Genomic DNA, 14,709 nt, shown 5'->3' on the forward strand with positions numbered 1-14,709 from the left:
TTTGGAAAAAGGGAGAAGATTTTGAAAATTTAAGAATGGGAGGAGATGAAGAGGCTAACCTAGTACATAAAATAAAAGCTAAGGAAAGGAACGGTCTAACCAAATAAGAAGCCAACACTTGACATTAAGAGTCAATGTAGTTTTCCCATGCTTTGGATTTATCAACACTTGGGGATCCAGATGAACTTATTGTCTTAGCACCATTTTTCATTAAGCACATTAAGATTCTGACGAAAATTGGGCAGAGTAACGGCTGTTTTCGGGTAAAATCCTTATATCAATGCTTTGGAATTAACCATCAAGGGCTTTCAAGGAAATACCTGCACACATAAACATACAACAGAACAATGCCAGACAGACAGAACAATCACAGGATAGTAATATAATGAGTCCAGAGGTACTAGGTCCATAAGTCCGAATCTCCAAAGTGCTAGGGATAGTAACCGATAGTCCAAAGAGAACCTTATGTATTTTTTAGATTTTGGTTATTTATTAGTGTTTTAGCGAAAAATAAAGTATGGTCCAAGTGGACAAAAGAAAAAAAACGGAAACATAAACATATGTCCAAGTGGACAAAGAGAAAATGACGGAAAGTAAATATGATGAAATGATAAAGTAAAGCGATAAAGCGAGAAATATAAAGAGCGGTAATATAAAGAGCGGTATAATAAAGGTGCGGAAATTAAAGTTAGTTGTTAAGTGTTAAAGATAACCATCTTGAAACTTGTCAAGTATGTTATCAAAGTTAGTAGGAAGATCTATGGTGAGTGAATGATGTACTCGGATTTAAATTCAATGGGGTTTATCAGAAGCTTGATAGAATCATAGCGACTACACGATAAAAACCTCCACAAGTCTTAAATCAACCGCATACAATTCTCTTCCATATTTGATCTTTTTTTATTCGGGACACGAAATATTGCGCTATGTTAAGCAGATCGCCAAGTGATTTATGTAGAAATCACCCTACAACGAGGCCGGTCAAAACTTTATGTGCTAATGCATGCGAGAAGAACGATATGTAGATCGCCTTCCGAAAGCAATACCGCACGAAAAGAAAATAGGCAACGATCTAGTCTTCACCAAGAATCCATAAGAATTCTCAAAGTATTAAGACTTTCATCGATCAAAAGAAAAAAAGGAGAAGGAGAAGATAAAATGCATAAAGATAATCAACTCACACTATCATTAATATCATTCATCTAATATTATGGATTTGGTTCTTTCAAACCTATCAACATCCTAGATCCAATGATATTAATGAAATGGAGGAAGAAGAATAAAATTCACAAAAGATAATCAACTCACACTATCATTAATATCATTCATCTAATATTATGGATTAGGTCATTTCAAACCTATTAACATCCTAGATCCAATGATATTAATGAAATGGAGGAAGTAGGAAGCCAAAACAAGCATAAAAAAGGCAAAAAAACACATTATGCCAGCAGGAAATCGATTTACCTCTGTAGGAAATCGATTTCCTGAGTCCAGAGTTCAAATTTTTGAAAAAAAATAAGGTGGAAATCGATTTCCTACAGAGGGAAATCGATTTCCTGCACGCAGCATTCAAAAAATCAGCATTAGGAGGCATAAAACTTGACTTAAGCAAACATACAAACACCTTATGATCACATATCCATTGGAGCACGAATTTTCCATCAAATCACCATCAAATAGCACCAATATAGCATCAAAGATGCATTGAACACAAGCAACAAAGATCTACATCTTAGAATTGAGGAATTTACCAATCCTTGAATTAAAGTGTTGAAGTAGCTTCAAGAACGAGCACAAAGTGTAGATCCTTCAAGTATGGAGATGAACAATCAAAGAAAAGAGTGAAATGTAGGAGGCTTAGTTCAAAATTAGCAAGATTCAATGTGAACCTTACTAATCTTATGAAAATGAACTTTGGGTGAGGGTTTTGGAAAGGGTGAGAAATGAATTTGCAAGCAATTTTTTGGCTCTCCAAGCTTGAGAAATGAATTTGCAAGAACTTTTTTGGCTATCAAAAGCTTGAGAAATGAGAGAGTAGAGGGCTCTATTTATAGAATTGGAGCAAGAGTAGTGGCAAATTGGTCTTTTTGTTTTTGGTGATTAACTTGTGTTTAATTGGTGATTAAAGTGGCAATTAAATGGTAAAAATGGTAAAATGAGGTTAAAGTGGGTTTAATGAATGAGTTAATTTTGATGAGGTGGAAAATTGATAAAATGATCAAATAAAAAGGTGCCAAAATGATGTCAAGCTTCCCTCCTTATATTTTTTTGAATTTTGCGCACAGGAAATCGATTTCCTACAGGGGTAAATCGATTTCCACCTTCAAATTTTCAAAAACTGTTTTCTTGCACTGTTTTGATTTTTGCCCGATCTTTCACCTGTAAAATATAAACAAAAGAGACAAAACATATATTTTTGATTTTTGGTTAGTATAAACAAATAAAAAGGCTATAAATGCTCGATAATTCCCCTCAGAGATAATCACAGTATCAAAAGATAAAGCTTCACAATGGTGCTCTTGATTGATGATTGAATGCAAATGATGTGTGATCTTAGGGTCAAAAATTGGGGTATGACATATATAATCTCTTATTTCCAAAAAAAAAAAACTTTTATATATGATGTATGAAATTTATGATCAAAAAGTTACACAACACTATTTTTGACTTTAGACAACAGAATAATAGACAACGATTAAAAATCATAACTTAATGGAGAACATACCACATGTTTTTACGCATTGTCAAGTTTCATGAATTTTGTAAATTTTCACTTTTATACCACGGTTGTGGAGTGTGGGTGTACTATAACCGTTGCTTATCATGTATAAAGTGTGGTTTTTCAGTCGTAAATATTTTAGGCCACTTCTATAACCGTGGCCTTTTCTTATTTAATTAAGAAACGCTGCCTAAACATAAATAGTACATATTTGTGAGATTGGCCACAACTAAATAATTATAGCCTATGAACTTCAACCAACTACAGCCTAAAAGAAATATGAAACATACTAAACTTTCTTTTTGTTATTTTAATAAAACTAGTAACAAACCCGTGCGTTCGTACGGGTTCTGGTACGGAACGCGCATTTGTTTCATATATATTTTTTTAATAAAAAAATGTCTGATTATCCGTGAAAAAATAATAATTAAAGGTATAATTAATAAAAAAAATATATAGATCACTAACTTTATGTCCCGTTAATAATCAATATTTTGATCAATAACTTCATGTTCCGTTTGAGATGTTAATTTTTTTTTTTGAATATTAGATATACATTTTTTTAATATAAATTTTTTCAATTAAAATTAATAATCATTATTTGGAAAATAAATAATCAATATTAAGTAACTTCATGTCCCGTTAAAAAAACATTTTGATCAATAACTTCATGTCTCGTTAATAATTAATATTTTGATCAATAATTTCATGTCCCGTTAATAATCAATATTTTGATCAATAACTTTATGTCCCGTTTCAGATGTATTTTTTTTAATATTAGATGTACATTTTTTTAATATTAGATATACATTTTTTTAATTAAAATTAATAATTATTATTTGGAAAATAAATAATCAACATTAAGTATGTCCCGTTAAAAAAATATTTTGATCAGTAATTTCATGTCTCATTAATAATCAATATTTTGATCAATAACTTCATGTCCCGTTTCAGATGTACATTTTTTTTTAATATTAGATGTACATTTTTTTAATATAAAATTTTGTTTTTATTTTTAATTATTAACATGATTTTTAACTCTTTTTTACTTCGCAAAGACTTTAGTACTTCAATTTTGCGTGCATTCTCTCCAATGTCATCATTCGCGTCACGTTATAACCTTTATTATATGGAAAACATTATAATATAATTTTTTCCAAATAATTGAAGACTGCAACAGTGTAATTTGTGTTATTCGCGTTACGTTTAAGATAATTGAAGAATAAAATAAATGAGATCATTTAATTAGAACTTAAAAAATAATTATAAAATATTATTGATTAAATTGTTCAAATTGTTCATTTGTTATTGTGATAATTATAAAAAATAATTATATTTTTGAATTGATATATTGTCATATAATTACAAAATAATTATAAAATATTATTGATTAAATTGTTCATTTGTTATTGTGATATTTTTGGATTTGTGTGTTGATATTATGAAATATTCATCTGAATCAATTGGTTTTGGTACGGGACGCGCATTTGGTTCAGATGTATATTTTTAATAGAAAAATATCTAATTACCTGTGAAAAAAATAATAATTGAATGTAAAATGCAAAAAAAAATTGACCAGTAACTTCATGTCCCGTTAATAATCAATATTTTGATAAAACACTCCATGTTCTCGTGTACAAATATTAGTTTGATCAATAACTTCATGTCCCCGCGTACCTTAAAAAATATTTTGATCAGTAACTTCATGTTCCGTTAATAATCAATATTTTATATTTTATCACTAACTTCATGTTCCCGGTACAAAAGGTTTAGTAAAACCTAATCTTATTTTTTTCATCATATTTTATACACTAAATCTAACTTAAAAAATATTATTAATTTCATTTTATAAGCATAAATTTTCTTATATATTATTTTATTTTTAAAATCCAAAATTGTAAAAAAATATTTATTAAAAATAATCTATTATAAAATCATTTACTTAAATAAGAATTTTGGCTAAGTTTATTTTGTCACAAAAATTATTGGTCTTAAAATCACTTATTACCAAACTCATTAAATGACTATTACGATAGTGAATGATAAAAAAATTAAAAACAATCATTAATTATTGTCCTCATAAGTTGTAGAAGGTAAAGTTTCTTTCCGGAGGCCACTCTCTCTTCCCCGTTCCTTTCTTCTTCTCCTATGGATTTCTCTGCTTTGTTCCCTGAAACTTGTCACCCTTCAATTGCTGAAACTCCTGGAAAAATAGGAAATGCTTCCTCTTTGCCAGTTAATGGAAAAAAAGTGAATGACGGAATACACAACAAATCCTTCGCTGCAGCAGTCTCAAACAGTGTTTGTGATATCCCACTGAGTCAGTTCCCTGTACCTTGCCTTAAAGGGGATAGGCTAGCCATAACTATCCCTGAAGAAGAATATAAGCTAGGAGTTGAGGCTTGTAAGCATCATCTTCACGGCAGAGTTATTTGGTCAAAAGGTGCTACGCCTCTAACTGTTCTAAACTTGAAGAAAAAGCTGATGGAAATCTGGCCGGCCATAGGAAAATGGGGAGTTACCTCTTTGGGAAAAGGTTTCTTCGAATTTGCTTTCTCTTCTCTAGAAGATGTCCAACGGGTGAGATCAGTAAGTGCTTGGTCAATCCCTCAAGGTGTTCTTAAGATGTTCCCTTGGACAAAAGACTTCGTGCCTGCTACTCTTAAGCAAACTTCTGCTCAGGTTTGGATCAGGATACATGGGCTATCGCAGGAGTATTGGAGACCAAAAATTCTGTTTGCCATTGCAAGCACTATTGGCACACCAATTTGTATAGATTCTGCCTCTAATATGTCATCTTTTGAAAGGCCTTTTGGACACTTTGTTAGGGTTTTGGTTGATCTGGATCTTTCAAAGGAGTTTGTTGATAAAATTTTGGTTGAAAGGGTGGGATTTGCCTTCTTTGTAGACATAGAATACGAGAAAGTTCCCGATTTCTGCACTTATTGCTCATGCATTGGTCATTCTTATGGAGATTGCAAAAGGAAGGATTCCAACAAGGATAATGGAGGAGAAAAAAGCTGAACAAAACAGATTCTCAACCCAAGGGCAAGAAAGCTGTTGAAGTGGTTGATGTAGAAACAAACACAGAAGTTGTTGTTGAAACAAACACAGAAGGAAACGCAAACAAAACTGTTATTGAGGAAGTTGTTATTGTTGCAGGGGAGACCTCCAATACTCCACTACAAAATGTCACTGTCCCTAACAATCCTAACAATGCTGTTGTGAATTTTGTCACAAAACCTTCCTCTAATGAAGAAGGCAGTTCTGAAAGTGAATATATCGATGCTACTGCCATGGTAGAGGAAGTGCCTGAAACACAGATTGATGAGATCCATAAGAGGCAAGTCACAGATTTTCTTCAGGATTCTTGGGATAACATGGAAGAGGCGGATAAAGATGATGACCAAGGAGTGGATCTCTTTATTGAAAAAGACTTTAAGCTGGTTACTTCAAAAAGAAGAAAAGGCAAGAAAAGTTTGACTCTTGGAAAAACTAGACTTGTGTCTAGTCAACCTAATAGATTGCAATGATTTGTATCTATTGGAACATAAGAGGAATTGCAAACAACTCTTCTCGAGCTGCCCTAAAGAACCTCATACTTAAGAACTCTCCAGACTTTGTGTTTATTGCTGAGCCCTGGATGAATTTTGATAACTTTCCCAAAGCTTGGTTAAACAGGTTTGATCTTAAATTATTTGCTACTAATAGTAGAGATAATCTTCTTCCAAACATTTGGTGTCTCTGTAAGTCTCACCTTAATCCTGTTATTATTGATTCTAAGGATCAATATGTGTCTTTTACTATTAATCACAATGATACTTTGCTAGGTTTTTCTGTAGTTTATGCTGCCACTAATTACATCTCTAGAAGGCATCTCTGGGCCTCCCTTGGGAACACCATGCCTAATACCCCCTGGTCTTTTATAGGAGATTTTAACTCTATTGTGAGCAGTGATGAGTACAAAGGTCACTCCACTCCTTCTAAAACTCCTATCAAGGATTTCTTTAACTGGACTGATAGTAATAATTTGATTCATCTCCCTACCCTAGGTAATCCTTTTACTTGGTGTAATGGTAGGAAGGGCAGACTTAGAACTGAAAAGAGGCTTGATAGAGTCATATGCAATCTTGATCTTTTAGATGTGTGTAATTCTGTTAATTGCAATACTCTCCCTAAAGTGAAATCCGATCACTATCCTCTCCTCTTTACCATAAACCTGTATAAGGTCATTTTTAAATCCCAATTTAGATTCCTTAGTATTTGGTCTAAAAATGAGGAGTGTCTTAAAATCATTGAAGAAGTTTGGAAAACCAAATTTTGGGGCTGCCCTATGTATTTCTTAGACAGGAAACTTAAGCTTCTCAAGACAAAACTTAAGGAATGGAATAAGAACTCTTTTGGTGATGTGACTGTTAAAGTTAAAAATGCTGAGGTTAAGCTCATGAACATTCAGGATGACATTAGTAAACTTGGCTATTCTGACTCCTTACAGGATGATGAGATTATGGCACAGCATGAGCTTGAGCAAGCTCTTAACATTGAAGAAGATTTTTGGAGAGAGAAGTCTAGAGTTAATTGGCAGGTTCATGGAGATAGAAACACTAGGTTCTTTCACACATATGCTAAAATTAGAAGGAGAACTAGTCTCATTAATTCTTTGCTTATTAATAATCAGGTGGTTTCTGATCAAAATATATTGGAGGATCACATTGTTAGCCATTTCAAGAATCTTTATAACACTGATTTTGTCCACCAGGAAAACCACCTCATTAATTCCTGTGTTCCTTCCATTGTGAATATTAAGACTAATGATATGTTGTCTATGATACCTAATGCTGAGGAGATACACAGAGCTGTCTTAAACCTTAAAGCTACTGCTGCCCCTAGCCCTGATGGCTTTGGTGGTACTTTCTACCATAACTATTGGAATGTCATTAAGAATGATGTTATTGATGCTGTGACACAATTTTTCATACAGGATTGGATTCTGCCCAACTTTAATGCTAACAGTTTGGTCCTCATCCCAAAGGTGAAGGAAGCCAACACTATAGGGCAATTTAGACCTATTGCCCTTGCTAACTTTAAGTTCAAAATCATCTCTAAGATTATTGCTGACAGACTTTCCTCTATTCTTCCCAATTTAATCTCTAATGAGCAAAAAGGGTTTGTGCTAGGTAGAAACATAAGGGATGGCATATGCCTTACCTCTGAAGCTATTAATAACCTCAATAATAAGGGTTTTAGTGGCAATGTTGCCCTTAAAATTGACATTGCCAAAGCCTTTGACACTCTTAATTGGACTTTTCTTATTCATACTCTTAAAGCTTTTGGTTTTCATGATAGGTTCTGTAAGTGGATTCATCTTATTCTCACATCTGCAACCATGTCCATAGGGTTTAATGGTAGTCAACTTGGTTATTTCAATTGTTCTAATGGCCTGAGACAAGGAGACCCCCTGTCTCCTCTTCTCTTTTGCATTGCTGAGGATGTGCTGAGCAGAGGAATCACAAACCTTGTTAACAATGACAAGATAAACAATATAAAAGCTAACAGATCTCATTTTGTTCCTTCTCACACTCTATTTGCTGATGATATCATGATTTTCTGCAGGGGTGACATTAAATCCCTCAAGGCTATCTCTGAGCTTTTGCTTTGCTATGGCAGCTACTCAGGGCAGTTTTGTAACAACTCTAAATCCCTTATTTATGCTGGTGGCATGACTCTTTCTAGACATAGTTGCTTGGCTGATATTATTGGTTTCACAATTGCTGTCCCTCCTTTTATATATCTTGGTGTCCCAATCTTTGTTGGCAGGCCTAAAGTTTCTTATTTTAATCCTATTGCAGATAATATCAGACTGAAACTTGCTGCTTGGAAGGCTAGGTCCCTCACTATGGCTGGCAGGGTTCAACTTGTCAAATCTGTCATTCATAGCATGTTGGTGCATTGTATGTCTATCTACAATTGGCCTGGCAGTCTCATCAAAAATCTTGAAAGATGGATCAGAAACTTCATATGGAGTGGGAACACTGATCAAAAAAAGATTGTTACCGTTGCTTGGAGGTCTTGTTGCAGAAAGATAAATGAAGGTGGATTGGGAATTATTTCAATCAGTGCTTTCAATTCTGCCACAAACCTTCAACTTTGCTGGAAATTTGCCAATAATAATCAAGCTTGGTCTCAACTTCTAAATGCCCGCGTGAGGAAGAATAGTAGGCTCATCAAGTACTCTATAAAGTCATCCATCTGGACTGGGATAAAAGTCTACTATGCAGATGTTATTGAGAATTGTATATGGAGTCTAGGCAATGGCAACACTGTGAACTTCTGGCTCGACAACTGGGTGGGAGAAACTCTAGCTAGCAAGTTTAAGGTCACAGGTCTGTTTCACAATTCTCTTGTCTCTAAGGTTAGACATTGGTGGAACTCTGAGGCCTGGTCGATAAATACCAACATTCAAACTGCTATCCCTGATCTCTTGAGCACTATATCTAAATTCTCCATAAGTGACTTGTCTCCCGATCTCCTTGCCTGGAAAAATTATGTCAATGGGGCTCTCTCTCTTAAGGAGGCCTACAATTTTTTCCTAAAGCCTAGCCCCCAACCGGCTTGGTCCTCCTTTCCTTGGGATAAAGATACTTCTCCTTCTCACTCCATGATAGTTTGGAGATTTATGCATAACAAGTTGCCAACCGATGACAATCTAGCCAAACGAGGATTCCATTATCCTTCAGTCTGCAATTTGTGCTTCTCTGCTCAGGATAATGCCTTTCACCTATTCTTTGAATGCAATTTTGCTAAAAATATTTGGTCTTGGTTCTGTGATAATATGCAGTTTCAGCATGGCATCAATTGCTTAGAGGATTGCAGGAATGTCTTGTCTTTGAGCTGGTCTAAGCAAGCTGCGGCTGTGATCCATGCTTCTTTAGTCAGCTTCTTTTACTTTGTTTGGACTGCTAGAAACAGGGCTAGGTTTGAGGACAAGCACACCCATTGGAAGTCTTGTGCTTCTTTGATTGCTGCTCATGCTAGTTTGGTGGGATGCTGTACCTCCAGATATTCCAATGACAGCATGCTGAGTTTCTGTCTTCTTAAGAAATTCAACATTCAAATTCATCCTAGTAAGCCTCTTATCACTAAGCCTATTGTGTGGTCTCCTCCTCTGTCAGACTGGTTTAAGTGTAATGTTGATGGAGTTTCCACTGGTAATGCTACATTGGCAGCTTGTGGAGGTATTTTTAGGGATCATAATGCTAACCATATATTGAGTTTTTCTGTTTTCCTTGGACCCGAGTCGGCTATTATTGCTGAGTTCATGGCAGCTATTTTGTGTATAGAAGCTGCTGAAAAGAACAACTATAGGAAGCTCTGGGTTGAATCTGACTGCATTCTAGTTGTTAATGCTTTTAAGGACCACTATTTAGTCCCTTGGAAAATTCGCTCTCGCTGGCTTAAGTGTTTGGAATACACCTTGAAGATTGATTTTCTTTGCACTCACATTTTTAGAGAAGCCAATTTTTGTGCGGATTCCTTGGCTAATTTCGGTCTTACTTGTAAAGATATGCAATGGTTTAATTATGTTATTAAGGATATCAATAGGGATTTCTTGTTAGACAAGGCTGGTACTCCCAGGCTCAGGCTCTATCGTTAAGGGGTTTTGGTCTAGTCCCCCCCTTGTGTAACTTGTTATTCCTACTTTTTGTTTAATGATATTCCTTATTTCAGTTTAAAAAAAAAAAAAAGTTGTAGAAGGTAAAGTAGTAAAAATATTTGAATTTAATTAATTAAAATATTTTGATTGAAAAGGTTGAGTATGAGGTTATAGAAAATTGTATTGGAAAGATAAATAACACTTAATATATTTATCCAATCCCACTTAATATTTTGGTTCATATAGAATTGTCTAATCACAATTAATATTTGTACAATTATTTTATATATTATTTTTTCTTTAAAACTTAGTATTAAAAAAAACATGTGAGATTTATATCAAACTTAGTTAAAATATATTCTCATAATTTAAAAAAAATACATTTTAATATGCAATTCATTGTTTTATTCCCATAATTTAATCTAACAAAAGAAAAAAAAAAGTTAAGTATCAATATAACAGTATCACGTGAAATTTATTTCTAATAAAGCATATTTACAATTTTCTTCATAAATTATTTCATAATAAATAGACTTTAATGTATTAATATCAAATAATTACATAATATTACAAATTAACTATATGCTAATTCCATTAATTGAAGTTTACCGTTTTACTATATATTTATAGAAAAAAATTAATTTTATCATAAATTAAACTATAATTTTATATCAATATATTGAAGTTCATGTAATTCATTTATACATACCAATTTTTAAATTTATCATATAAAAAATGTTGAAGTTATTATGAGAGACTTTGATTTGATTTTGTATTAAAAATAGAACTATCTTACTATTCTTTTTACAATATTTTTAAAATTAAACCTTTATTTTCTTTTTAACTTCAAAAATAATATGACAATATATCAATTCATAAAATATTCTTAAAGCACGTTTAAATATGTATGACCCGTGTATTTTTATATTTACATCAATTATACAACCATCAATGATAATTATTATAATTATTATTGGATATTATAAATGGTATAAAATAATATTAAGATCTTATCATTCCTTTTAAAATTTAATATTATTAATTATATTTGGACCAAATAATAACTCACTTTTATTCTGTATTTATCAATCGATTATATTTTTAAATGAGATGTTAGTAGTCCTTTTGAAAAGAAAATGGCAAGATGCAGAGGAGCCACACTTTGGTTTACACTCTCTTGCAAGAATAAATTCATTTAAATAGTCTATGTTAATTTATATCTAAGCTAACAAAAAAGTACTTTTTTTTATTTGTAATATATACAATTTGGATCCTCAGCAGCCAACAAATTGGCAGCAGCAACACATTATTGGCCATTAGATTCATCAAGTAAATGATTCCAATAAATATTCTAATTGTTTTGATAATTGATAAAAATATTAATCAAAAAGGTAATTAATTATCATGAAATCAAATATTTTGTCATTAATTTACTAAAAATTGATAATTCAATTTTATATTTTTGTTTAAATATATTTTTTATTCTTTTAAATACATCAACTTTTATTTTTAATTCATAGATAATATCAATCAATTTTTAATTTAACATAACTGGCAGTTTATATAATTTTTGTTTTTAACTCATTTAAAAAATAATTTTAAATTTTAGTTCATATAAATTTTTCAATACTAATTTAATGTCCATTTTAATAATTTATATTAATTTTTTTGAAGTTTTAAAATGAATATTAAATTGATGATTTAAATATTGAATATTTTTTTTTTTTGGAAATGATAAAACTTTATTCAAAACCAAAAACGATACAAACACCAGGCGATCAAAACCGATCCAGCCACAAGAAAACAAAGAAACTTAAGGCATCATTAACTTAGCAATATGTTGCCTAAGTTTATGATTCATCCAACATCTATATATCACTATATCAACTATCTTAGGACCAATGGTGCTACTCTCTATATGGTTTCCAAAGCTATACTTGTTCCTATATATCCAAGTTTCATAAATAGTTTCAGTAAAAGCACATTTAAGAATGGCCAAATTGGATCCTTTTCCTTTGCTTCTAGCCATCATCCACCTCATTTCCTCATTCCATCGAAGAGGCACATGGTGAATTTGCAGCCAATCTAACACAAACTGCCAAATAGCTTTTGTTTCCGTGCATTCAAAAAGCAGGTGATTCAAGGTCTCAATTGCGTCGCAGAAACAGCAGGTCATGGAGTTCAGTAAGCCAAACCTTTGTAGTCTTTCTCTTGTGGCAAGGCGGTTGTGGCATGCAACCCACAAAATGAATTTTGCTCTGGGCCTAGCTGTATTTTTGAAAAAGATACTCTTCCATTGCACATCCTCTACAGGCTCCTGGAGATCATTATAGACAGCCCGAGTCTTGAATTTTCGCTGCTGGCACATGCTGGTCCATGTGGATAAGCTATCCACCTTGTCTCGTTCCTTCAAAATTGCACGAAGGATCCATGAGCAGGAGGCTTTGATTGGCACATTCATTGGATCCGTATTTTTCATATAATAGCAGTGGATCCATTTGATCCATAGGCTGTCAGCTTTAATGCAAATATTCCAAAGCATTTTCAACAAGTTCACTCTTCTCCAAATGTCCAAATCCATAACATTCAGACCCCCCTTGTTTCTTGGCTTGCACGTTTGTTTCCATGACACCGGGGCTTTACGAGAGATTTTATCACTGCCAGACCACACAAAAGACCTACAAATTGCCTCCACATTTTGAATAACTCTCCTTGGCAAAGGGATACATTGGAGCCAGAAATTGGCTACTGCAAACAGAATGCTATTAACTAATTGGAGCCTGCCAGCAAAACTAAGCAAATGATTAGTCCAGTGCCTTACTTTGCCTGTCAGTCTTTCAACCAAGAGCAGACACTCTGAAGATGTGAGCTTTTTGCAGGAAAGAGGGATACCTAAGTATCTAAAGGGAAGGGAACCCTCATGGAAACCAGTTATTTGGGCTATCTGCTCTTTTGCTGAGTTATCCACATGTCCATAGTAGATTTTGCATTTCTGCATGTTAGCTGCAAGCCCTGTGGACTGAGCAAAACAGTGGAAAGCATCCATAAGGATCTGGACAGATGTAGTGTCAGCTCTTGCAAAGAGGAGGAGGTCATCAGCAAAACTTAAATTGATGATGTCTAATTTTTTGCATTTGGAGTGGAAATGGAAAGCTGGATTGGATTTCAGATTCTGAAGCACTCTATGGAGGTACTCCATAACAAGAACAAAAAGAAGAGGGGAGAGAGGGTCTCCTTGCCTGAGCCCTCTCTTAGCAGCAAGGTAATCAGTGAGTTCCTCATTGATCTTGTATCTATAAGACACAGTGTTAATGCTCAACATCACCCACCTGATGAATTTTGGAGGAAAATTCATTTCCCTAAGTATGGTTTCAAGGGCATTCCAGTCAATGGAGTCATACGCCTTCTGCAGGTCCATTTGGATCATGCATCTAGGAGGGCCTTGTTTCCTACCATAACCTCTAATTAGCTCATAAGCCAAAAGAATGCTGTCTTGAATGTGTTTTCCTGGAACAAAAGCAGTTTGGCTTGGATGCACAAGAGAGCTAATAACTTTGTTCAGTCTATGAACCATCACTTTAGAGATAAGTTTGTACAGCACTGTGCAGCAAGAGATTGGTCTGAAATCTTGAATCCTGATTGCTTCATTCTTTTTTGGAATAATAGTAACAATGGTGCTATTGACAGCCTTATACATTTTCTCCTTCTCAAAAAATTCCCTAACAGCTTTGCACACATCTGTCTTTATAATATCCCAAGCAGCCTTGTAGAATCTGGCACTGTATCCATCCCCTCCTGGTGCCGTGTTGTCTTTTATGCTTTTCAGACCATTGTATATCTCATCATCAGACACAGGGGCAATAAGCATTTCCATTTGAGCTCTCTGCAATTGAGTCCCTTTTCGCATCACCCCAACCTCAATACCAATAAGATTATGAGCTGGGGTGCCAACAAGATTACCATAGAAACCCCTCACTTCCTGCATCAAATCCGATTGATCAGTTATAAGGGACCCATCTTCAGTTTGCCGTTTGGATATCTTTGTCTGCTTATGTTTACCTCTTAGCATAGCATGGAAATACCTATTATTTCCATCCCCAAGTTTAATCCAATCCATTTTAGCTCTTTGAGCTAGCATTTGTTCCTCCACATTGTTCAGGTACATAACTCTATCAGTACAGTCTTTCACTATGCCAGCTTTTTCTGCACTGAATCTATCACCTAAAAGGGCAGTTTGTGCTTTGATCAAATCTTCTCTAGCAGCAACAATCTGATCCTGAAGCCCTTTAAATTGGTGACAAAGGTTTCTAATAGTAGGTTGGAGTCTTTGCAA

General features: G+C 33.8%; 1 protein-coding gene across 1 annotated transcript; it reads left to right on the forward strand.

Moving 5' to 3' along the window:
• Positions 1 to 6,251: 6,251 nt before the first annotated feature.
• On the forward strand, positions 6,252 to 10,376 carry LOC131605902 (uncharacterized). Its single transcript, XM_058878194.1, has one exon. It carries the CDS (start codon positions 6,252 to 6,254, stop codon positions 10,374 to 10,376), a length of 4,125 nt encoding a protein of 1,374 aa, XP_058734177.1.
• Positions 10,377 to 14,709: the final 4,333 nt, after the last annotated feature.

This window comes from Vicia villosa, linkage group LG5 (assembly GCF_029867415.1).
Source record: "Vicia villosa cultivar HV-30 ecotype Madison, WI linkage group LG5, Vvil1.0, whole genome shotgun sequence".
Classification (NCBI taxonomy): domain Eukaryota; kingdom Viridiplantae; phylum Streptophyta; class Magnoliopsida; order Fabales; family Fabaceae; genus Vicia; species Vicia villosa.

What these genes read in the sequence shown, in the direction of transcription:
- LOC131605902 (XM_058878194.1), top strand. Translation starts at nt 6,252, where the DNA reads ATGATTTGTATCTATTGGAACATAAGAGGAATTGCAAACAACTCTTCT.